Raw genomic sequence first — 25901 nt, 5'->3', positions numbered from 1 at the left:
GTTAGTGCAGCTGGCAATGGGATGACATCCTCCATTTTGGACTTGGCACTCATCAAAGTCTATAATTCATCCAAAATGGGACAATATCAGGGAAACAGCCCCAAATGGTGCTAAAAGAAAACTCACAAGAGAGTCCACTTATGGGGGCAAAAGAACCATGGTGCTACTGATGGATACAATGAGGAGTTGATACGTACCAGAGCAGTTCTTCCCGTCACCTGTGAAGCCGCTGAGACAGAAGCAGGAATGGCTGCCGACTGTGTTGACACACTGGGCAAACTCACTGCACTCATGTAGTCCTGTCTCACACTCATTCACATCTAGAAAGAGGAACAGGGAGAAAATTAGATTTAACAGCATGCATCATATGAATATTATTAGAATCAATGCCATTTGTGTGTTGTAAACGTTTCACAGATTTACTTTTAGAAGTAAACTAAATAAAAAAGCCTTTGTTTGCTGACTTAAGACAAACAGGGTAATATGTAAGAATTTTTGGGAGAAAAAAGTAGCCCAATTTTTCTGGCACTGTTATATCAAAGTGAAATGTGTGCTAACTCACCTGACTACTGACTTAGAGTCAGGAGTGGGTGGTGTGTGACTCCCTATCCCGGAATGATTATAATCTCTTTCTTTGCTGACTCACTGTAATTATAGCAGTGTTTCACACCGTTTTACTGAAAGCCCATTCAAAGAGTAGATTCCTTTCACTTTCAATTTGAATGAATACATTTTTTTTTTTAACTGAATAAGTGTGACACAATATAATGTCCCACAAATGTTGGCAACAACAAATATCAGAGGATGTTCAGTTATAGTCCAGTTATTTTTATAACAGAAAAAAAATACAAAAACATGTTCATTCAGTTGTCATGACCCCATACTATGCTATGATACAATTATAATCATTCCTTGTATCATGAATTCTGTAACTTTAAATAATTTACACTAAATGTAACAAGTATTAGAGATATGTTCCTGATAACAACAGTGAGTAAGTTGTAGTTTTTTGTGCATTGATTGGATGAGCGAAAACACTAAGGGATGATACTTGACTTTAGCTCTTTATCTTAATTAATGAAGAGAAAAAAGTTCATAATATTTTATACATTCAATGCAGTTCAAAACTGCATTTCAGTTCAATGCAGAACTACTTTTCAGTACTTTATAGATTTATTTGAAGAGTTTTACCTTCACACTTTGTGCCATTGAGTGTGTAATGATCCTGGCTTATTTATGCACTCAGTTTCATTATCAGGACAAATGTTTTCCTCAGTTTCATTATCAGGACAAATGTTTTCCCTCTGGCACTCATCCACATCAGAGCAAGTCAACCCATCACCCACAAAACCCAGGTCACACACACTGGTATCCATCAGAATGTTATTTTCTTTGTTTAATTCCTCAAAATGAGAGTGAACACAATGTGGGACATCTGACATTTGGATCCAACTATTTGGCTTCCAGAAAATTGAGATAGGCTCTGCAAGCTGTCATCAGGATGACACAATTATGACGTTTTCAGTTTTGGTGGACCATTTCTTTAAAGAGGTGGTAATAATAATTTAAATGAAGAGCATATGCCATTTCATAGAATAGTTCCTTTCTGATAAACAAAATGCTACATAACCAGTGTGATATACCAGGTACATAATATTTAAAGGCTTTGCACACCAATGTTACACCCACACAGGTGATTTCACTTGTTTCTGATTAGATTCTCAGTCTGAGCAGCAGTTATATAAGCCAAAGTAAGTGAAAACACCTGAACGGGTGTGTAGGGCCTTAAATGCTTTGGTATGGAGATCTTAAATTTATTTTTTTGAATACTGGCACAAAGTATGGACTTTCAACAGCATCATTCCAACATAAAGATTATTAAAAGAATGTATCCAACATCTTTAGAGTTAACTGATCAATACCAGAGAGCTCTGCTTTAAAATCTGTTCCACATAGGTTTTTACAGGCAATAGCTCAAGGAAGTAGTTAAGCTAATTCATGAGAATTATGAGAAAAATGACAATAATCCCTGTTTGTTGTGATTGGGTTACCATCTAAATGTCAGTGTTCCCTCTTGGCCATGTAGGGCTATTGTCTGTGTCTCAGAAGAAGGCTAAAGATGGATGATTTACACTAAATGTGACAAGTATTAGAGATATGTACCTGAAAACAACAGTAATTAAGTTGTAGTTTTTTGTACATTGTATTGGATGAGGGAAAACACTAAGGGATGATACTTGAATTTAGCTCTTTATCTTAATTAGTGAAGAGAAAAAATTTCATAATATTTTATACATTCAGTGCAGTTCAGAACTGCATTTCAGTTCAGTGCAGAACTACTTTTTCAGTACTTGATAGATTTATTAGAAGAGTTTTACCGGCACACTTTGTTCCATTGAGTGTGTAGCCTTGTTTGCAGACACAGGAAAATGATCCTGGCTTATTCACGCACTCAGTTTCATTATCAGGACAAATGTTTTCCCTCTGGCACTCATCCACATCAGAGCAAGTCAGCCCATCACCCACGAAACCCAGGTCACACACACACTGGTATCCAGCAGACGAATAGTGGCACAAGCCATGAATGTGGCAGGCAGGGTCACACAGTGGACTGGGTGGCGCACAGGTGTCATTGAAGGCCACTGTACCATTCAAACACGAGCAGACATGCGCACCAGGGGAGTTGATACACTTTGAGAAGGCCGGGCAAATGGTATCAGAGAGGACACACTCGTCCACATCTTGACATGCAAAGCCATCACCTATGAAACCCTGCTGACAGGAGCAGAGGAAGTCCCCTATAAGGTTGGTGCATAGCGCCCGTGGGTGGCATGCACCCGCTGCAGAGCACTCATCTATATCCTCGCACTGGGTGCCATTTGCTGCAAAACCTCGCTTACAGGTGCAAGTGTGCGACCCAATTGTGTTGAGGCATGTGGCGTTTACGTGGCAAGGGTTATCTTTACATTCGTCCATATCAACACAGTCCATGTTGGTGGCAGGGCGGTAGTAACCGACATGGCAGGGGCATTCATATGACCCGTCGATGTTCTTGCATTTTTCATTCACCCCACATGGATTGGTCAGTTCCTTGCACTCATTTATATCCTGGCAAAAAGTTTGGTTAACCAAGACAAAGCCCGAAAGGCACAGGCAAGAGAAGGAACCTTCGTTGTTGACACATGTAGCCTTGTTTCTGCAACCTCCATTATCCACCAGACACTCGTCCACATCCTTGCACTGGATCACTCCATCTCCAGAATAACCCACCTGACAGGTGCAGTTGTAGGTACCAGGAAGGTTAGTGCAACGGGCATTGGAGTGGCATTGCTTAGCCAGTGAGCATTCATCCACATCTTCACAGGTGAAGCCGTCTCCCCTGTAACCTGCTGCACACTGACATGAGAAAGAGCCAGGTGAATTTGTGCAGGAGGCATAGGGGCTACAGAGGCCTGCTGCGCACTCATCCAGGTCATGGCACTTGGAATTATTGAAGATGAAGCCACTGCCACAGTCGCAGTAATATGACCCACCAGTGTTGACACAGGTAGTGGTACGAGGGCAGATGTCAGGTGTTGCACACTCATCGATATCCTCGCACAGTCGTCCATCTCCTACAAACCCCCCAAGACAGGAGCACTCATAACTCCCCAGCCTGTTGATACAAGCAGCATTGGGGTCACATTGACTGTCTTCCTCGCATTCATTTATGTCTGCACATGTCAGTCCATTTCCTACAAATCCCTTGTTGCAGGTACACCGGTATGACCCCATTGTGTTTACGCAGTCTGCGTATAGACTGCAGATATTGCTTGCACATTCGTCGATATCCACACAGCTCTGCCCGTTGCTTTCAAAGCCACTGCTGCACGTGCAGCGATAAGTGCCAGGCAGATTTTTACAGCCTTTGTAGCCAAGTGAGGAAGAACACACATGTGGAGTCTCTGAACATTCGTCTATATCCAGACACAGGTAGTTTCCATTTCCCTTATAGCCGGCATTACAGGTACACACATAGGATCCAGGGTTGTTGGTGCAGGTGGCATTCCAGTGGCAAATCCTTTGGTTAGCGCATTCGTTAATATCAGTGCATTGGAAGCCATTGCCTGTAAAACCGACTTTACACTGGCACTGTCGCCCACCCTCAGAGTTAGTACAGACAGCGCTGGAGTGGCAACCCCCGTTTTCTTTTTGACACTCATCGATATCCTTGCAGTCAGTGCCATCTCCAATGTATCCATTGAGACAGACACAGCTGTAGCTGCCCAGGGTGTTGTTGCAGCGAGCCTTTGGGTGACAGCTGTGTAGGCCACTAAGACATTCATTGATGTCGTTGCACAGAAGACCATCACCCTGATAGCCCATACGGCACACACAGGTGAAATTGTTTTTGACCTTCAGACACTCGGCCTGGGGGTGGCATTTGCTGCCTGCTGCCTCACAGTCCTTCGGGTCAGCAACTGAAAAGAGCAAGGGGGAGAATCTGAATCTAATTATGTGTCAACTCAAATTTTTGTGAATATGTAAAGGAGCATATTTCATTTGGTGTCTATTCTCGCTGTGTTGGGTAAAAACAGCAGTGACAGTTTCATTGAAGGTATTGTTCTTGATGAGATGACTCACCTGCACAGCAGTATTCCAGAACTGCCAATAGACTGATCAGCCACAGGAGTGGAAACCTGTAAGGACAAAGAAAAGAAAATCAGGAGAATCTAACTGCCATCATCCTTTAAAGTAGTACACCTACCTCCATGCTTTTTTCAGAAGCATAGTGAGCATTCTGTATACTTCGTATTTTTTAATCTTTGTCATTTAGTACAAGAAACATATGGTTGTACAAGAGAGAAGATGTATTAAATCTTGGCAAAGGTGAGGAGACATGAGTTTCAGTCAATTTCTGTGGTTGCTGTTGTATGTAACTCTAAACATCATGCAATGGCTTCATTTCTGACAATTATAGAGTTGTGTATCACATGACACCTGAAAAGTCATCCAGCTCTGTTCTTGAAATAGGAAGTAAAGTCTTGATTTGACCTAATTGCAGAGTATGTGTTACCTTTCTTACTGTACTTTGTGTGTCCACAGCCTACTTTCCACTCACTGAACAATGGACAGGTGTCTATTGTTACGGTTGGTGTAACACACATAAACCTATTGTCTTATCCTGACTCACCACCCAAAGAGGTCATTTACTGTCATTCTGCTCTCACTTATCCAACATCGCAGTCGAGTCCTACCAGATAAAATGTGCTGATGTAGGTACTATTTATTAATAACTTTAGTCCATTCAGCACCACATTTATCTAAATTTCAAGAGAGAATAAAGTTTTGTATTTAAGGATTTTGTTATTAAAAACAGCAATAAAATGTTATTCTGTTTGTTTAATTCATCAAAATGAGAGTGAGGACAATGTGGGACATCTGACATTTGGAGCCAATCATTTGGCTTCCGAAAAATTTAGATATGCTTTACAACCTGTCATCGGGATGACGCTATCATAACGTTTTCAGTTTTTGGTGGACCATTTCATTACAGAGGTGGTAATAAAGTTAAATGAAGAGCATATGCCATTTCATACACTAGTTCCTTTCTGATGAACAAAATTCTACAGAATCAGTGTGATACACCAGGTACATAATATTTAAAGGCTTTGCACTTCAATGGTACACACACACAGGTGATTTCTCTTGTTTCTGATTAGGGCTCTCAGTCTGAGCAGCAGTTATATAAGCCAAAGTAATTGAAAACACCTGTATGGGTGTGCAGTCCCTAAATGCTTTGATATGGAGATGTTAAATTATTTTTTTTTAATACTGGCACAAAGTTTCAACTATCAGCAGCATCATTCCAACATAATGATTATTAAAGAATCCAATGTCTATAGAGTTAACTGATTAGCACCAGAGGGCTCTGCTTTAAAATCTGTTCTACAAAGGTTTTTTCAGTCACTCCAGTATTTTTTACAGGCAATAGCTCAAGGAAGTAGTTAAGCTGATTTATGAGAATTATGAGAAAAATGACAATAATCCCTATTTGTTATGATTGGGTTACCATCTAAATGTCAGCATTCCCTCTTGGCCATGTAGGGCTATTGTCTGTGTCTCAGGAGAAGGCTGTGGATGGACAGTGAGAGTACTGAAGCAGACTCCCATTACATAAATGCAGAACTGTAAATCTCATGGAGCCTGCCTGATGGACTGCACCCAGGACAGGATGGGTATGACAGCTGCAATAATAGCTATAATCTCACCCTGTGCCACAATTACCCTTAAGAAAAACATTTTAAATGTGAAGAAATAGTTACTGTTTGTGACATTAATGTGCATCACTCTGGAAAGTCAATCTTTTTGAAAGCACTAAAGATTTCATTATTTTATGTTTCTGTCATTTTCTGTTCTACTCTTTTACACTTTTCCCTAAACTGAACTAAACTACTTATTCTCTACCTTAGAATATACAGTAGGGTCCAAAAGTCTTTCCCCAAAAGGGAAAGTGATCTGAGACTTTTGGACCCTACTGTAGTTATATTGTATGTACAGTTAAGTCTTATTTAAAGAAATACTGTAATATGCATATTCACTTTTTTTGCTGAGTTAGATGAGAAGAATGATACCACTTTATTTGAGTGGTATCAATCTTCTCATATAACGCTTGACAAGAAAGCAAATAAGTGTATTTCCAAAACTGTTAAATATTCATTTAACATCCAAGGACAATCCAGCACCTTACTGTACAACATCTAACATTATCTACTGACTTGCACTACTAATGTACAGTATATCACTGGACACTATCTATGTATGGTGTATATTCAGTACATATTAGAGTTAAAGATTATGGTCCTGTACTTTTAGGATGTATTCTCTGCTTTTATTATTATTTAGCTTTTCATTGTACTTTATTTCTGCCCTACTTCATTTGTTTTTTATGAACTATGGGACTTGGTTGCTGTTATCCTTTTGGATTAATAAATTACTTTATTTATGTATGTATCTAAATCCTGCAGCCATTACAGCCAGGCCTGTCTTTTGGAAATGGCATGTCATTGCAAAAGTGAATATTAAATAATAAATGTATCAATATATAAATGCAATGAAATGAATTAGCAAATACCTTAAACAATTGTTCAATACATAAATAAAAAGATGAATAAATAAATGGATAGCAGCAAAGGAAAAAAAAAGTCTCATTCATTCTTATGTTTTGTTTTGTTTATCCGCTAATATTAAGACAGATGAGGATTAAAAGCTGCATAATAAGTTAAAGAAAATCATAACATGGTAAACATTAAATAACAAAATCACATAAGTAAGACTGTGGTATATGCAGTTTAGGTGAAACACACAGTAGTGTTGTTCTATACTGACAGATGTATGTCATAAACTGATCCATAATTTCATCCAAATGATACTTTTGTGCTTTGATAATATGAAAATTAACCATGAACCAAATATGTATTGATACAATTATTGAGAAATAGACGGCAGGATTAATAATAACTTTTCATAAAAACAATCACAAATGTATCCTGGTAATTATGAGCCATACCAGTCTTAGGCCACCACTAAAAGACCATCCAATAACATAAAAAAGAAAGTTTTAAAAAGTAAAGGACATCTTACAGGAGCAGAGATTTTCACTCACCACATATTTCCCCGTCTCCTGGTGGTCTCTGAGTCTTCCGTGGGGGAGAAGGTGTGGAGCCCCCTCCTCTAGATCTCTCTCTGCCGTTTTCCCTTCTCTCTCTGCGTCTTTCCCCGCAGAGTCGAACCTCAGTCCTCAACCAGCCTTTTCCGCTTCCTTCTCCTCCACCTCTGTCTTGATTCCTCCACCCCTGGGAGTCAGGACAATGGCCCACCTCACCATACCATGCACTGCCCTGACATCTTAAACCTCTGGGAAGGGGAACACCCATAATCCCCTGCTTGTGTGTCAGCTCTCGCACAATAAGAGCACCAGTCCCCTAAGGCCTTCATTTGTCCTCTTCACTGTAGTCAAGAAGACAGGACACCAACATGACTTTCATTCACCTGATCATTCGTGGAGCCTTTAAGTGATATTTTACAATTTGATTCTGCTAAATTTAGTTTGAGATATCGCTTTGTATGAAGAGTGCGTGTTAAAAACATGTCAGTCATATTAAAATCCCCAGTGATACCAGTATAACAACTTATGAGTTTAATCAAACCATTTAGATCCCATACCCTTGTTTTCATTAACCAAGTGCGATAGACATTCTGTATCGTCCTATGTGATGAATCCGAATCATATGGCATCAATACAAGACATATTTTAAATTGTCAATCAATTTCTGCATTTATTCGAAAGCTAAATTCTACTATCTAATTTTAGATGTCATTAGATCCTGGCGTGTTCTCAAGCAGTCACATGGTATACCTGCCAGTCAGCACTGTATAGACTATATAGCACACACAGAGTCCTTGGCAGCAGCTACTGGAGCAATAAGGCAGCCACAGAATAGATGCTGAGCTGATTTATGAGCTCCGTCCACCGTTAGGAAAATGGGACTGTTTTTATGGCCTGTTGTAAAGATTGAAGTATCTGGTCGCCTGGGCCTGTACAATAGTTTACCCTTGTTACACACTTGACATTTAAGTCACAAAGGTGATGATCTGGGTTACATGTTGCTTATCAGTGCCTGGCTATAACAGGCACAGTTTCAATTCTGTTCAGTTCAGGGAGGTGTTAAACGTCAAAGCAGCTGAAGAACACTCTGTGTGTTACACCCCTCAAGCAACGCTTCCGTCTGCCACGAGAAAAAAAGCAGTTGTCATAAAGAGAGCACATGTCCACTTCATCCCCATGTCAAAAGTAGAGGTAGTATTGACAATGACCATAGTGCATAGGGAACAGAAAATTTAAGAAAATGAGAAAGCTAATAAATGACAGTTTTATCCACTGTGGTTGTAAGCATGGATTTGGCAGTTGGAATCAACATTATAAGTCAAGTAGAAAATGAGAGATATTTAAATTCTATTTTTTGCACTTCATAAATTCAAGGTTGCAACCAAGAAATACATCTTTGATCATCTGAACCTTCCTCTGATTAGCACAACTGAATTTCCTGATTACCTGAAAATGTCATTTTTAGCCTCCTAAATCATGACAGCCAAAATGGCTGCCATATTGACAACTTGGAAAATGACAGCCTCAGTTTTCTGATTGGTTGTTCTATTTAGTTCCCAAAGTTGCAAAGGTTTATCTCCATCTCCACATAACCTCAACATATGCCAAAATAGCTTTTCCTTTTTTGTGTGTGTGTGTTTTTTTTAAGTATGTAGAGTGTAGGACGATCAGCTTTTGGAATAGGTTTCTGTAATGACTTTGCTGCAAACCTCTCTCAAAGCAGACATTTTGACTTGTCATGTCAGGTGAAGCACAGGTGTCGCTAGTAACATTAACAATGGCTCTGTTGTATTTAGCTTACATTTAACTCAAAGCAGAGGAGCAGCGCTTGTAGATAATTACTCAAGCATGAGTTTAACATTGGCTCACTAAAATAGCACCAAAATATCAGACTTTAGCTGTGTCCCTATTCCACACTAGAGACTAATTCTACACTGGTTTTTGGGTATGTAGCATGTTCACACTGGAAAAACTACAAAATCTTAAGAAATACTTATGCTTAAAGAATACTTAAAGAAATAATTATGCTTACCAATATACTTAATTTTTGTGTGTGCTGCTGACGGACAATGTTCCACAATGCAATGCATATATGAAATGGAAGAGCCGCTCAGCTGGAAAAAACCAAAAGTAATTAAAAGTAAATGTGGCCAGTGGTGAGACAGCTTGAGAACATTGTGGAAAACAGCAACAGCTTTCACTTTTTATTTTTTAAAGTCACACGATACATTCCTCGAAGAAACAACAACAACAACAGCCTTTTTTGGAGAAAAAAAATCTTTTTCCATAATTTTATATCAGCAGCATCTTTCCAAAGTTGCAGTTTGATTGATTGACATCATTTAGCTCATGTCTTATTATTTTCTGTTAGTACAAATTAATAATGTATGTTAATTTCTTTTATTCTTGCTGCCAAAACAGGTTCCCCGTGAAGTTTTCTTGTAAACAAACAAAAGTTTCATTTACATTCAATGTTATTCACAAAAACTCATTGTGTGTGTCCTTAAGGCCTGACAATCATGTTGTATACATTTCCTTCATCATAAAACATTTGCAAAGCTGATTTCTCTTAAACCTGCATTGTTTACATCCTTGATTACTTGCTAGCAGTCTTTTTCCTCCCTGCCTTTGCTATCACATTGGTGCTTATCTTGGCACATTACCGCCACCTGTAGATCAGTGAATAGCGTGCATTGGCATTGACCCAAAAAATACAAAAAACAAAAACTGCTCCATAGTGCTACTAGAAGTCAAAAACTTCACAGGGTATCTTTAATGTTATTAGTATCACATGTGTTCGACGAGTAATATTTGCCAAAAGAAAGGTCAATAGTTAAATAAGTATGTCGTGAGCTGTTCTTTTTCTGTATTCATGCATTGTTGGCAGAATGGGAAGAACAGAAAGGCTCCTGTCACCCGACTTGGGAGTGTTCAACAAGTGAAACCAGATACAGACAAAGAATGTATAGCTTGTTTTAAATGAGCTGAAACAGTTGTATTAGTGTTAATACTGTATTTTATGGTGAGAATACATTTTGACATGTCACAGTAGGAAAAGCACAGGTGTAAATGTAAATGATGACTAAATTCCATTTAGCTGCTTCATTTTCAGGGTCCTGGTATTGTGCATGCTGACTGACTGTCACAGCTTACTGGGACCCTTGAAAAAAGACAAAGCTTTATTTCATGTTATAACACTTGTGCTTTTCCTAATGTGAAGAGTCAACATTTCTGCTGTGAAAAAGGTCTATTTCTATTTTCTCTGATAGGACGTTGACCTGTTTCTCTGACTCAGCTGCTTTTATTTAGCCAGCTGAAAACCCCATTGCTGCCTCCTATCTGTTACACAAGATCATAATTATGGATATCTGTGGAAGCAGAGACAAGAGGCACTGTGAGGGGAGGTCTGTATTCACAGGAAAAGACATGTTGTGACAGATCACAACATAAACATCCTTAGAATGTATTTGGGTACACATCTATGACATTGGTCTAAACATTTTTATGAAGGAGACACATGACGTAGAGAGAAAAAAAAGAGCTCCATCCATCCCTGGAACACATGTGGTATCTAAGAACTCAAATGGAAGTATTCCAAACTCTCTTTTGCAACCAGTAAAAAGATTCAGTGATACATCTTGTTTGGTAAAGCATCCTGTTATGTCTGTGTTATCACATTTATTCTTAAATCTAATGCATGTATGAACATTGAACCATATTATAGTAAGCATTACAAAAAGGCAGTGAATTATGGCATTATTACATTACAGCAGTTTTTCATGTTTCTACCTTTCAAATCTGATTTCAATTAAACAATAAACAATAGATGAAGCAAATGAGCAAATCTCATATCTGTCTGTTAAATATGAGGCTACATCGAGGAGACAGTGTAGCTTAGCTTAGCATAAAGACTGGAAACATGTGGAAACAGCTACTCTGGCTCACTCCAAAGGTTAAACAAATCCACCGACCAGCACTTCCAAAGCTCACTAATTAACATGTTGTAGCTTGTTTGTCAAATCTGCACAAAGTGTAAAAACATCAAGTTGTGCTCTTACGGGGGCGTAGTGAGTTACTGAAGTCTCCTCTGGTTGTCTGGCAACCTCACGGTGAAGACAAGGCTCCATGAATAAGTGCTATGTCCATTTAGTCCTTTAAAATTGTTTACTCTTTGTTGGTGTCTTCAGTGGCAAACACAAAGCTGCTAAAATATTGAAAAGTGTAGTGATGGCCTGTTTTAAAAACTGTGTCAACTAGATGAGGTTTCACAGTGCATGACTTAAAAAGAGACTTTTTAACACTTAATATTTGAGAGACTAAAGTTGCCTTACTCTTATTGAAAAGATAAATAGAGGTATAAATGTAAAATGGGAATTAGAATAATCTGGGAATAAGATCTCTTTCTTCTTTCCTCTATTTGCACTTCAAAGGTGTACAAGCACTCTGCAATAAGCAAATTCAAACTACTATTTTTTCCCTTACTCAACTCTGCTGTGTTTTTCCTCTTTCCTGCTCTGAACTGGCCACTTGATTCTTCATTGACGTAAACTAATGAGTTAGGAAAAAAATATGTGGGTGCACTGCTGGTGAGAATATTTCTCAGACAGATCATAACTTCAAGACCTGAGGCTGTGACTCAGCTGTGTCATCACGCAGACTGTGACTCACCACACCTGAGAAATCTTTTCCCAACCTCTGGTTTCTGTTTTGAAAGATACCTGCTCAGACAGATAAACAAAATGTGTATTTAGAATAACACTAAGCATTGTGGGCACATATTAAGATATTTTAGGTGTATGATGTCAAATATGAATAAGAACACACAACTTTAGACAGCAGCTAAAGTGTTTAAGTTGCAAAACATTTAATATACACAACATTATATAAGTGATATATAACATCCTACACAAGTATTTTGGTGGAACAATAGAGTCCACAACATATGAATAGCATTGAATATGAAAAGGCCACTAAACTGTCTAAAGTGATGTATAACATCCTAGCGGAGTATTATATACATACATTATGATACAATACAATGTATGAAGACCTGTAGATATGAGAAGCCACTATAACTATAACTATAAGCCGCTTAATATCCTATAGGAATATCATACTGACCTCATTATAAAGGTCACTCTGAACCACTGCCTACTAAATACAGTAAGACACAATATTACAGTGATAATTGCCAAGAGGTGGAATAAGACAAACAGGCATAATTGTATGTCTCTAAGTTTGGGTTTTTTGGTCTTTTTTAGCCAAAAGTGTTACAGAAATATATGGAAATTTAGATTACTGAAGAGCTGAAAAAGTAAAGTATGTCAACAGAAACAGAGAGAGAGAGAGAGAGAGAGAGAGAGAGAGAGAGAGAGAGAGAGAGAGAGAGAGAGAGACCAAATATGGTCATACCGGGGAAAAGGTGCGTTTGGTTTTCAACCCCCCTCTCCTTATCATCTATGCAAATGAGAGTGACGTCATGTGACTACAACTCTTATAAATGTAGTTCCTTATAACTCTCTACCAGTTGGACAACAACATCCTAAAGGAATATAAACTACAATCAGCCTTACGCAGTAACTTGACTAGTGGCGCTCGTGCTGTTTTGAGTCCTTACCTTTGTGTGCGCGCGCTCGTTGAGTTTCTCTCCAAACAGGTTTGACCGGGACACACCTGTAGGAAGAAAAGGAAGCTTTGTGTGCCTCCACTCCATTCTGTACTCCATCTTTGACCCCTGTAGACGACGGACGGATAGGAAACCAGCAAAGGAGGAACCTTTTTATTCATTCGGTTTTAGATTTTTATTAATTTTCATAATGAAGATTTGGATTGCTCTCATGCTCGCCGCCCTCGCGGTGGGAGCTTCAGCACAAAGCTGTAAGTAGTTTGGATTAGGGTTTGTTCAACTTTTGTTGACTGAAAAATGTCTTACAACGCCTTGTCTGGGTGTACGTGTGGTCCAGTCATATAGCTTTATATAACAAGGCTATAAAAGAAGAATTTTGTAGTGTTTTAATTAATTTTTCAGTTCTTGGAAAGCTTTAGTTAGAAAACAGGAATATTGGGTTGAAACATTATCATTGTGTCTTTACTACCTTCCTACTTTAAATGTAATGTTTAGTCGTTTCAAGTAATTTTTGTGCCGATAAGGGTGGAAAAAGTGCTTTAAAAGTTGTTTAGATATCAAACGCAGTTAGTGTCGTTGCAGAGTGGGGGTTGGGAGGATTTGTTCTGCTCCCTGAGGACTGCTCTGTTTAGAGAAACCAACGCCCAGGTGTTAAATTAACCTGCTAGTCTACCTGCTGTACTTAGCCCTTTCGGTTTATGGGACTTTATAACATACGATACAATAAATCTCTCAGAAACCTGGCTTACAATAAGACTATGATACATTTAGCTCACATATAGGGTGTTTTTGGAGTCTCTCTAATTCACACTTATGTGCGATATTGTCAAACACAACCACAGTAAAGTGATGTTAAAGTTAGCCATTAGATAATTGAAATAGTAACTGATATTAAACTTGATATGCACTTTAGTTATATTAAGAGGTTTTTAGGGATTTCTGAGAATACTTCAGTGTCAATCTTGTTTCTTTCTGAATAACAAACCTTAATGTTTTTCTGCTTAGGTTCATGTCAGTCTCTGAAGTGGGCCACCTGTGATGGAAATCCATGTGAGTGTGCCGTCCTGGTTGATAACAACCTGAAACAAAAGCTGGACTGCACCACATGTAAGTAAAAGATTTTACATTTTGATCAAGAATACATATTTCCTTTCCTTCTCTTTTGCGAGTTGCTTTGTTCTTGCTTGCTTATGATGTGACAATTTGTGTCACCTTCAGTGATCCCTAAGTGCTTCCTGATGAAGGCTGAGATGTACAGAGCAAAGAAGGGTTTGAGCACCCGTACAATAGGAGGAAAGCCAGTGGAGACCGCATTTGTGGACAACGATGGCATCTATGACCCAGATTGTGAGAACGACGGCAAATTCAAGGCCAAGCAGTGCAACAACACTGAGGAATGCTGGTGCGTCAACAGTGCTGGTGCTCGTCGTACTGACAAGGGAGACAAAAACCTCAAATGTGAGAAGCTTGTGGAGACATAGTAAGTAATTTCCTCATCAGTGTGGAAGGCTGGAATTATAATAAATGATTTCAGTGTGCAGTACTGAAATGTTAACTATTGTCTTGTTTTTCTACATCTAGCTGGGTCCGTCTTCAGCTGAAACACAAAGAAGTGAAAGGTCCAGTGGATGCCAGCAAACTGAAGACGTAAGTATATTTAACAGTCCCCATTTATTAAACAAGAAGCAAAACTCTAGCGTTTGCATCACTTTTAAAATATCATAATTGTAATTTCTTGCCTTTTTTTTTTTTTTTTTTTTTAAAACAGTGCCATTGCAGATGCCATTCAGAGTCGTTACAACTTCAGCAAGAACTTAGTGGAAGAAGTCCAGGTAAGAGACTCAGTGAATGGGGGTCCAGTTTGGTAAAACATGCATTTTTGTCACATTTCTACATAATGTACTTCATTTTTTAAAAAAGGCGTCACAAAAATACTCAAATCAAAACTGTCTTTCTGCAGTATGACCCTGAGGCCCGCCTTATTGTGGTGGATGTGAAGAAGGCAGTAGGGGATCGCAAGGCTGACCTGTCCCAAATGGCCTACTACATGGAGAAAGATGTATGTTGAAGCTGCTTTTTTTTTTTTTTTTTTTTTTTTTTTATTCCCCTCCTTTATGATTTATAAGTGTAAAGAGAAACTTAGTGTTGACTGACCCTGTCCTTTTCCTCATCTCCTCTCCTCCTGCAGGTGAAGGTGCTGCCTCTGTTCAAGGACCAGGCGAAGTTTGAGCCCATGGTGGGCACCCAGAAGCTGGAGATGGAGAACATCTTGGTGTACTATGTGGACGAAGAGCCCCCGACATTCACCATGAAGAATCTGTCGGGTGGTATCATCGCCGTTATCGTGGTGGTGGTGCTGGCTGTGGTTGCTGGCCTGCTGGTCCTGGTGAGTGCATCTACCTATATGTCATTATGTCATCAACTGAAATGCAATTACTTGTACTACTTTGATTTATGAGCTATAATTTAAAGTCATAATTTTCTTTTGTGTGCAGTTCTTTACCAGAAGGAGACAGCAGAAGTACAACAAAGCTCAGGTGAGATAAACTTCGTGTAACTTGAGTTTTTCAATGATGTGAGTCTATCTGTGTAAAAAGTTTCTTGCTGCATTATAGAACTACTGTTTGTTGACAACTTTTTGTCTGTCCTTGATCTTTATAATTCAGCAAAGAGAGATGGAGCCCATGTAAAGTTTTCACCGCAGCGGGAATGTATGAAGAGACAGCTTGTACATCAGCTTTGGAAGAACTTACTTGCAGTGGAAGTGTGCCATTTTCACCATTTTACTTGAGGAATACAGATCGTAAAGGAACAATCAGCCTTTTTTGTTGTTGTTGTTGTTGTCATTGGCACTACTGGTACCGCCATTTATTTATAAGTTGTGTAAAGTTTTAAGCATCATCCAATCTATATGCCATAAAGAACTGTGCTTTTTAAAGTATGCCTGGCACATGCCACATTTTTACGTTAGAAATTGTTTAATGGTTTAAATTCCACATCATAGATTGTACAGTTTCTTTCTTACTTACTTATGTATGTTTTGTTGGATTGTTTTTAATAAAAAAAAAAAAAAAGTTTTAAAATGCTTGATGTGTTGCAAGTTTCTTTGTGTTGTAAAGGTTTGTCAGTAGAGAGAGTTTTTCCTTGACCACAGTGGAAAAGTACAGCAGATCACATGGGGGAAGAAAGCAGGCCAGAGGAAATCACTGTGGGAAACGTTTTGCATGTTGTGATACTTATGTAGTCTTAATACATGATCAAAATCACCGAGCTGGGCACTTGATGTTGTTATACTTAAACCTAACCTTTGTGTGAAGGTAATTACAGTTCATGGAAATATTTTTCAGGAACTTCAAACCTCTTTTGTCATACAAAGATGTAAGCAAGATGGCTCCTTTTGATAATGGTGGATTGCAGTAAGCCTTTTGTTTTCTACCCAGATGCATTGCTGCATGGGTGTGGCAGCCCTGTTTTTGTGTCACTGTCTTAGTATTGTTTGTGTCTGTGAAGGAAACTTTAATCCCTGCTTTACATGGATCATCTTTTTAAAACCATTTATTTGTCATTTTAATTTACAGTGCTTCAGTCCCTCCATCCCATCACAACCCTCCAGGCCCCCGTAGGTTGGCGTATGACACACCATCATTCACAAAAACAAAAAAACCTAAATGCAAGAGAAATCAGATCTCAAATATATATGTATAAGTGCAAGTAGATATAGCAGTGATACCATTTGGGAAGGCATTACAACAACATCATTGTTCGGATGAGCTGAGTTTGTGTTTCTTTTCTTGAATTTGTGTGTATAAAAGCCTCAAAAACATGCTCCCAGAATCAGTTTAGAGACTGACAAGACCAAAACATATGGCTCAGAATAGCTGGACTTTGGTGATACATCAGAGATTCTGAGCTAGAGTTAGGATGCTTGGAGATATTTAAAGAAGTGGATCCTGTGATCTGTTTGTTGTGTTTCAAAGGACACAAATGTCCCACTGTTAAATAAGTTCTTAAAATAAATAATTAAGTCCATTCCCATGCCATTTTTGAAATGCTGTGTGCGCTGTTCAGTGCCAAACTACACCTATGTTTACATCTTGCATTTTTCTTATAAAGGTGCGCACCTTAATGTGAACATTTTTTAATTTATTATGTATAAGGGGAGCATTTTGTATTTTTGTATTGTTATGTATATTTTAGTTTTTTTATTCTGTATTTATTGTGCACACATATGATACTATATACTATATATGATACACCATGGCCCTGGAGGAATTAAATTTCACTCCTCTGTATGTCCTTAGCATGCTGTGGACTGACAATAAAGCTTGACTTGAATTGAAGAGTTAGAAGCAAATTGAGAAGCAGAGTTTCATAACTGTGTTTGGAATATGAGGAAGATAGGAGAGGTAGCCCGATTAGGCGGCTTAGATTAATTTACTGCCCAATAACAATATAGAAAATACATCTCCAAACATCTACAAGCACATTTTCTTTATCCATGGAGTATACTTAAATGCAAATAAAAGTGGAAATTTATCAATCTAATACCTTAAATATAGACTTTGGCAAGAAAAAAAGAATCATGTGGAATATGTTAATTAAAACTGCCAATGAAATGAAAGCAGCGTTGACCACTTTTGAACACTTGTCTTGTGTCTTCTAACAGTAACTTAATATTGTGGTTGTGAACGTCGTCATACATTTGTGTGACCCACAGATTGTCTTTGTTGACATCATTCAGACAGAAAATACACCTGTAGTTGTTTTTCTTCTGCATGCATGTAGAGAGGGATCTTGTCATCATGGTATTTGTGGTTCAAAAACAGCTGAGACAATGCAGTATGAGTTTGTTTTATCTATCTAGCAATACTGGTTGGCTGAGACTATCTTGCTGTATGACAACACCTGTTAGTGTATAGGGAGGGGATTTCTTCATTTCTGTCCGTTCCTCTGAAACTGTTTGGCATCATGCTCAACCTGTTGGTCCTGTTCTGACTCACTCATAAACGAACACATGCAGTATGTACACAACAAGCACTGAGAAAGAGTTTAAAGCAATTTAATAGAATGCAGAAGAAGCTTTTATTCACAGGTTGAGAGAAAAGTCTAAGGCCAGTAGAGCCAGAGCAGCAGAAATCCTCTTATTAAGTAAATAGACAATGAGTGTGAGCTGGGAATTTGTTGCACAACAAAACAGATGTTGTTGAGTTGCTCTGTTCATACAGTATCCTGTCACAACATGATCACAGTGTTCAGAGTTTTGTGTGACTGCAGCTGCACTTTAGAAGGCAGTTCCTGTTTTACCTTTATGTCATGAGGAAGAAGTTTAAGCATTTTATTTTCAAGCGACACGAAGGCAGCACAATGACAAAAACACTTTTAAATATGTGTCCAATGCATTTTACATGTTTATCCTGAACTTTATTTCAAAAGAACATATCAGCACTACATGTGAATATGGACTTCCTGTCTTTGATTCTTCTCCATTTCTATACTCTTAATAATGAATATTATGAGCCAGCCAATAATCATTTGTTTATTAACTGCATTTTAGTTCCCTTTTGCCTCGCCCGGTTTTTCTCTCCCCCTCTAGCCCTCCCTCTCTTCATCTCCATAGCAACACTGGGACAAAAGCATGTCTCTGCTAGTTCAGACAGATTGAGTATCATATATCCTTCCCCTCCCCCTCTCTTATGTGAAAGAGTGCTGGAATGAGGGTGTGTCAGTTGCTGTCAGGCACCTGATGCAGGTATCAGCACGTCAGTGTGTTTCGCACCAATGAGGAAAAGCTGGACGGAAGTGCCGTGGGAAGGGGTGTTAGCAAAGAATGAATGTCTGGATCTCATGACTTCTATGGATGTGGTATTGAAAACCTAACTTCCTGGAGGGCACAGATTAATGATTTGAATGGCTTGTGTCAGGGATTTTATACACTGAAACCAGCCGCTTGTCTGCTGTAGTTTACTTTATTCAAGCATTAGACTTGTACAATAATCATAACAAATATTCAAAAAATTATTTAAATACAATGTATTTTATGCAACAAATACATTTAATACTGGACAATAGTTGCTGTATACAGGCGTAAGATAATACTGGGAGGGAAAGTTGTCTTTTTAAAGTACCTTACATTAAAGCTGGAGTTTGGGACTTTTAAATATAAATGAACGTCCATTACATTCAAGCCCTGCCAAACAAGTTCACACAATGCTGATTAAGCCTACCGCCGCCACGTAAATCTCTCTGTATTTCACAGTATACCAGAGTTTTTACATCTGGTGTCTGTGGTGACTTTCCCACGCTGGCGCACCGGTAGTGATGCGTTTTCTGCCAGAAGGGGAAGACAAAAGTTCTGCACTGCAGGTTTAAGAAATGTCTTGTATTTCCAGTTTATCTTTGGTTTAGAGTGTGGGGTCATTGTTGTAATACCTGACACAGTACATCCTATTTCTTTTGAACCCCTTGAACAAACACCAAATGTTTCCACCAATCTATTCTTTCAACAACTGTCACTTCCTCTCACCATCTTCCTCTAAATAACCCAGCATTAACACAGGGTTGATTTAAGTTTCTTCCCTGAACAAATTCATGGAACATACAGAGTGGAGGCATCTTGCTGATTTTGGTTATACACCCTACCTGAAAGGCTTGAAGTATTTGTACCTGATTAAAGTTTCACTGCTCTCCTGGCTATTCAGTAACTAAAGAGCATACAGGGTCCAAACTGACTTACTTTTATAAGCTACAGTCTTTCTCAACACAACAAGCTCACACAGTCCACAGCTCATCAATCACATGTACTGCATTTCAAACTGGATACATGAAGCAAAAATACATTTTCACTATTTTTTTTAAAAACTCTCTCCATCAGTTGCAAAGTATGTCATACTACTGCAGTGTGGTTACCTGTTATTGCTTCCTGCTTTCATCATAGTGTTCAATATCCTTCATTATACAACAATATGAAACAGTAAGGGCTTCAGTTCCTGTCAGAGATGTTGTGCCCTACAGGAGGGCAGAAACAGATACAAAAATATCCTTTAAATTATTTCTCAATAAAGCATCATTACCTACTCTATATAGGGAATACATCATTTCCAAACAGCATCTGTACAAAAGGAAATGTACCAGACAGCACTGATTAATGAGACATTTCAGAGGGCTAGCTCAGTCTGTCAATAAATAATGTTGACTTTTCTCTTTGGACTCAGCACATGAAAAACAACACTCATGAGGAAGACAAAAAAATGTCCTTGGAGAATGATAGGCAAAGCCTCTCAGTTGTTTCTAGATACCAGCTCAAAGCTCCAGTCTCTGCCTCGAATCTCATGTGTTCTCTGAGGAAGGCACTGAGTAACCTCTCAGGAGGTTAACTGCTTACAGTTACATCAACTTCACTTCCAGTCAGCAGAGAAGTGACTATTCCACAAACCAGGAAGTAATCTGAGAAAACAAAGATGGATTTACAGACTGACAAATGGAATGTATAACAATAGAATAAAACCTATAAATAAATCCTACATATTCAAATTTAAATAAGGTAAAAAGTGAGATCAGGGCTTGATATTTCCGTGCCGTCACAGCAGCGTGGGGGTCTTGCTGGGGCGTCCCAGCGCTGGTGGAGATTTGCTCCTCAGCTCTTTGCTCTTCAGACTGACAGGTTGGGCCACCATCAGGGCTGGGGCAGAGAGATGATGGGCGGCGGACTTCTGCTGATGAGCACTGTTGATGTAACTGGAGATGAGGAGGGTGATCTCCCTGATCTGTTGATGAAACAAAACAGTGACGTCAGCGCGTGTTTTCATTCATGACTGACTGTAAATTCACTGATAAATCCTTATTATATTTTGTTTAAGCTGACCAAGTGGGGCTTTGCAACATTTGACAATATCATGATAGCTGGAAAGTGCTTGTTTTATCATAAACAACCATGTTTTAAACCACATCAACAATACTAATACTTTGAGACTGCAGGAACTGATAGCCAGCATTTTGATATTCCACCATTTTAATGCTAAATTATGACAAATAATGTTTCATCTGGAGATTGTCAGGTTTTGTCATTTAATAAAAGAGTTTCACAGGTGAAACTTAACTTAATTGATATCAGCCTAATGTTTGTCAGTTCAATATGAAGCTGGAACCAGGAGAGCTTAGCTTAAACTAAAGACTAGAAACAGGTGGTCGTCATTGGCCAAGAAAAGGTCCTGCACATAATCCCCCTTAAAACCACAAACTGTCATTCTGACATTTTCACACTTGTACTTTTTGTACAGATTAAACATATGAGATATAATGTATGAATCATTGAGCTTTCGAGGTGCTGGTAGGCAGATTTTTTCTTCTGCTTCCAGTGTTTGTGCTAAACTGAGATAACTGTGTCCTGGCTCCAGCTTCATATTTAACAGACCGATATCGATCTTGTCTCATGTCACGCAATGAAATGCACGGCGGCTGCTTGTTAGAATGTGTTGTACTCATGTTTTGTTGTTTTCATTCATGTGAAAGAGTTTGCTTGTGACTGTGTTGTATTGGACTGCATTAGATTGCACAAGTGTTCCTAAAATTCCAAAGTTCTAACTACTACACCAGGGCTTATGTAAACCCACAGTGTGATGCTGGACTGGATTTCACACCAACCTTGGAGGCGTCCATAGCGAACAGATGTTTCTCTGAAGGTTTGTCTTTGGCAGCGTTGGTACAGATGCTCTGCCCTACCACCAGCATGAAGTCCTGTTTGCAGCCTCCAAACGTCATCAGATTCTTGTAGGGGTGGGACACCAGCGGTTTCTGAACACACAGATATTTGTATTATCATGATGAAAGTTATGATGTTATTTGTATTATCATGATGGAAGTTATGATGTTATTTGTGTTATCATGATGGAAGTTATGATGTCCTGATAATGAAAACAATGTACAAGCATTCTCCACAACTACAAACTGCATCTGAGGCTTTTGAAAACACATATTTCATTACTGCATGTTTAATATCCTCCATATTCTTGTTTACATCCTAATACATAATCTACGTATCAATATCCCCTCACAAATCAAGTGAGAGCAAATTTCACTAATTGCTCATTTTTTGAATCCTTCTTTTTCTCAGATTTGACCTTTCTGACCTTTGTCTGAGACCAGTCCTACCTCTAGAGCTTTGGGGAACCATAAGAAGTAAAAGCCTAAAGTAAAGTAGTACACTTTATGAAAAAGAAAAATACAAATAATGCAAATAACAATATAAAATACATGCATAAAAGTAAAATACATTGTTTTTTATTTGCTTATATTTAGAGAGCTGTAAAATAGATACTTATGAATCATGATTACTCAATAATGAGGTAGCCTGCGTCCTGTGATCTGAGTGCATGTGGGGGAATATGATGTCTGAGGAGTTCTGCCAAATAAGGAGATGCTAATCCATGGAGAGTTTTGCAGTTGATAAGTAGCAGCTTGTAGTCTGACTGGGTTGAAACAGGAAGTCGGTGGAGTGAAGACAGAATCGGTGTTATCTGTTCAAATGTTTTGGTTCAAGCAGTAGCATTTTGGACTAGATGGAGTTTTTTATTGTGACAGAGCAGAAGACTTGATGAAGAGCTACCATCGGCCCGGTCAAGATGAGATGAGCACATGAGTGGCGATTTCTACAGCTGACGGTGTTAGAAATGTGGGGAATGTGATGGAGGTAGAAGAAAGCTGCTGCAGTGATGTTGATGATGTGTTTTTCAAATGTCAGAGAAGGTGAGAGTAAAGGATAGGAAAATAAAAGTAGTTTTATTCATTCATATTTGTGTTTTATTATTTATTATTTACTTTAATTTGCACTCAAGTGTAAGTGAGACTGGCATGAAGTGATTGGTTAATGGTCAATAACTTGTAACGATATATTCACTTTGAGTAAAATGCTGTGGTGTTTGCAACATCGTTTTGTTTTTTATTGGGTTTTGAACATTAAATTGACATTGAATTAATGGTCTGAGTTATCAAGTCATTTCCTGCTGATTGTGTGCTTCCTTGCTTTTTAATTGATTGAATAAAGTATACAATCCTGTATTTAGAGTAAAATCCATGAGTAAAATAAAAAGTTAAAGCGTCATATACATGGCTCATATTTAAAATGATTCATGCTTTAACATGTTATCAGTTTCTCTTTGAACTTAAGTCAAGTCTATAGCACTCACTGTTTGCTGGTGCAGGGTATGTGTGTAGCGTTGAGACTGGACTGAACTTCAGGCAGCACCATTTAGAGATTGAAGTATTCCTGTCTGAGTCCAACTAATGCAGCATGCATTTCAAAAATCATGTAAAGCCTATCATACTGTATGTTTTTCATGCTTCACAGGTTACATGACTTATAAGTACCACTGGTATTAACAGTGTATCAAGTCAGTAGAGCAAAGGAATCATGTCTGGACAAATTGTAGTGACGCCGGAGATGCTCACGATAGAGTTGTGCTCCAGAACGCTGATACCATCTTCATGAACGGCCAGCCAAACACGAACATCCTGCTCTGGAGAAGGAGTGATGGACTGAAACCAGAGAGAGAAACAAAGTGTATGATGAGTGTATGTATAAACATTATCCTGTGTTATGAATATATTACAGTGTTACTGCTCTAAAATGACACATAGAGGTGGATATATGCTTTGGACCGACTCTATTTGAACAAGTCACAATCACAAAAAACACACAGGTGGAGTAACGCCTGTGTGATTCAGCAGTATTCAGTCACAATTAGCAGGTGGACAAAATATTAGAAACATATACACAGAAGTTTCTCCTTCCTGCTAATTTTCTATTTATGTTTCTGTATAGCTGAGAGCATATTTAGTTTATATGTTGGCCTTCATTTGTTCAACACTATCATGTTTTTGCACTATTTTTACTTTGAGAGCAAATAATAATACTTTGTTACATTGTTTATACAGTATCAACCTGTTGATAAGATAACATAGACCACAGTTAACATACACACACACTTACTTGTGCTTCAAATAATCTGGCACCAAAGAAAGGCCACTTCTTGGCAACAGTCAGGTAAATCCTGACACACTCAGGCAAACTTCGACCCCTGAGTGAGGCCCAGCGGGCAGAGAGACGCTGGAGCAGTTGCCTGGGGGGGGGGACAATTCATTCATCATATTGACTTGATTGTAACAATCCCTTATAGCACAACTTGAAAGATTCCTATTGTTTTATCCTAAACGTTTTACACTCCCTTTGTGCCAATCAAAGATATAGAAAAAACATGCCATGAGGACCTGATATAACTGGATTAGTATACATGATGTTTCACTGTGTTCTGGTACCTGAGCTGGTCGTCAGATGTGGTTCTGCGGTAGTGTTTAGGGTAGAATCTGTCCAGGACCTGTTTCAGGGTCTGGTTAGACTTGGTCTGAGCTGATCCAGGAGCAGAGAAAGGACGTTCAAAATCCCCAAACTCCACCTGAAAGCAAACACATACTGTAAGTGTTAATCTGTATTGCTTTTCAGGGTGTGGTCTGGTCTACAAACATCAATGCATGAAATATTTTTCCTCTTTTTATCATATCACAAAGTGCGTTAGTGATGGCAAGGTGGCGTCAAAGGTGTAGTTTTTTTATACAACCATTAACTCTAGGACCTATTGAAAGTTACAAGATAAATAAGCAGTAAGTTAGAAAAGAAAGTATTATCTTTCAGACCTGGGCCAGCAGGGCGGCCATTTCCAGAGCCAGCTCCTTGTTTACAGGGAAGTGTCCCGCTACAATGGCTTCATTAGTCTGATAGGCCAGCAACAACCTCTCCCTCTCTGACTCCCCTCTCACCTGGATAGAGAAGTACAGCCTGGGGATGGAAAGATAAAGATAGTGATAGTAAAATAGAAACAGAATGAAAGAAAGAGAAAAAGAGGGGTGGATGGGTGAAAAATTATTGAACTTCTTGATTTGTTCGTGTTCTGAAGAAGAGGACAATTTGGTGTCTACTACAAAAATTTGCTGTAATATTTAACTTAACATTCAGATGCTGAATATGTGCATAAAATTATTTTTAATCTAAGACAGATCAGATAACATTTCAACTCCAAATTAAAATTCCCAACCTTCCCTGCCTCTCCAAATTCCATGATATCCTAAGTCTGAATCAACTCATGGGCTTTTTCAACCTGGTGTTAACATACAATACATGTGTGTGAAGGCTCAGTTGGGTCCTTCTCTACCTGTTCTTGTAGGTGAGGCGGACAGTCCTGGTGTTTTCAGACTTGCCAGTGTGCTGCTCCTTAGAGGCTTGCTCCCATTTGGAGATGATGTCACAAATCTGCATTTGATATGAAAGAGATTGATTTGTTTTAAGTGTTCAGTGGAGATCATCATGTCAAATTGAAAACTTCTTTACATGAATAAAAGATGTACCTTGATGCCTCCTTGATGCAGGCAGTGTTCCAGCTCCCGTCCAGTAGGGTCATCAGTGTACAAGCTGAAACCAGATAGTCCTGTTTTCCTCATGCCTGTGTCCTGGTTGAGGCGACACTGGAACTCTTCCACTGTGGTCGACGCATCGAAGCTCACCACCTATGGAAAGGGAATTCATTCAGTGATGACAATGATCATGACGGTTCTTCATTTTGAAATGCTATGATAGTCTGA

At 38.7% G+C, this 25901-nt stretch overlaps 2 protein-coding genes across 2 annotated transcripts in view; one reads left to right on the top strand and one right to left on the bottom strand.

Annotated features, from left to right (window-relative positions):
• The first annotated feature begins 13162 nt into the window (after positions 1-13162).
• epcam (epithelial cell adhesion molecule) lies at positions 13163-16359 on the top strand. Its single transcript, XM_067609421.1, has 9 exons — positions 13163-13525; positions 14280-14381; positions 14493-14754; positions 14856-14921; positions 15043-15106; positions 15235-15333; positions 15463-15660; positions 15770-15811; positions 15941-16359. Exons 1-9 carry the CDS (start codon positions 13465-13467, stop codon positions 15962-15964), a joined length of 918 nt encoding a protein of 305 aa, XP_067465522.1. The 5' UTR covers positions 13163-13464; the 3' UTR covers positions 15965-16359.
• Positions 16360-19053: 2694 nt separating this feature from the next.
• The window catches only part of plekhh2 (pleckstrin homology domain containing, family H (with MyTH4 domain) member 2), a 32278-nt gene continuing 25430 nt past the window's right edge, over positions 19054-25901 (bottom strand). The window contains exons 23-30 of the mRNA XM_067609420.1: positions 25668-25826; positions 25475-25572; positions 24960-25101; positions 24585-24721; positions 24259-24388; positions 23718-23804; positions 21915-22064; positions 19054-21037 (exon numbers count right to left, since the gene is read on the bottom strand). Of these exons, the coding sequence (XP_067465521.1) occupies positions 20852-21037; positions 21915-22064; positions 23718-23804; positions 24259-24388; positions 24585-24721; positions 24960-25101; positions 25475-25572; positions 25668-25826 (1089 nt within the window). The 3' untranslated portion in view covers positions 19054-20851. The remainder of the gene's footprint in view (positions 21038-21914; positions 22065-23717; positions 23805-24258; positions 24389-24584; positions 24722-24959; positions 25102-25474; positions 25573-25667; positions 25827-25901) is intronic.

Source organism: Thunnus thynnus, chromosome 14 (assembly GCF_963924715.1).
Source record: "Thunnus thynnus chromosome 14, fThuThy2.1, whole genome shotgun sequence".
NCBI classification, from domain to species: Eukaryota; Metazoa; Chordata; class Actinopteri; order Scombriformes; family Scombridae; genus Thunnus; species Thunnus thynnus.
The sequence above is the reverse complement of the archived record's forward strand: the minus strand, read 5'-3'. Positions and strand labels throughout refer to the sequence as shown.

Excerpts from the sequence above, each read along its gene's own strand:
- epcam (XM_067609421.1), top strand. The coding sequence starts at position 13,465 with ATGAAGATTTGGATTGCTCTCATGCTCGCCGCCCTCGCGGTGGGAGCT. Across the intron at positions 14,922-15,042 it reads GATGCCAGCAAACTGAAGAC|TGCCATTGCAGATGCCATTC; the intron begins GTAAGTATATTT and ends TTTTTAAAACAG. Across the intron at positions 15,107-15,234 it reads ACTTAGTGGAAGAAGTCCAG|TATGACCCTGAGGCCCGCCT; the intron begins GTAAGAGACTCA and ends GTCTTTCTGCAG.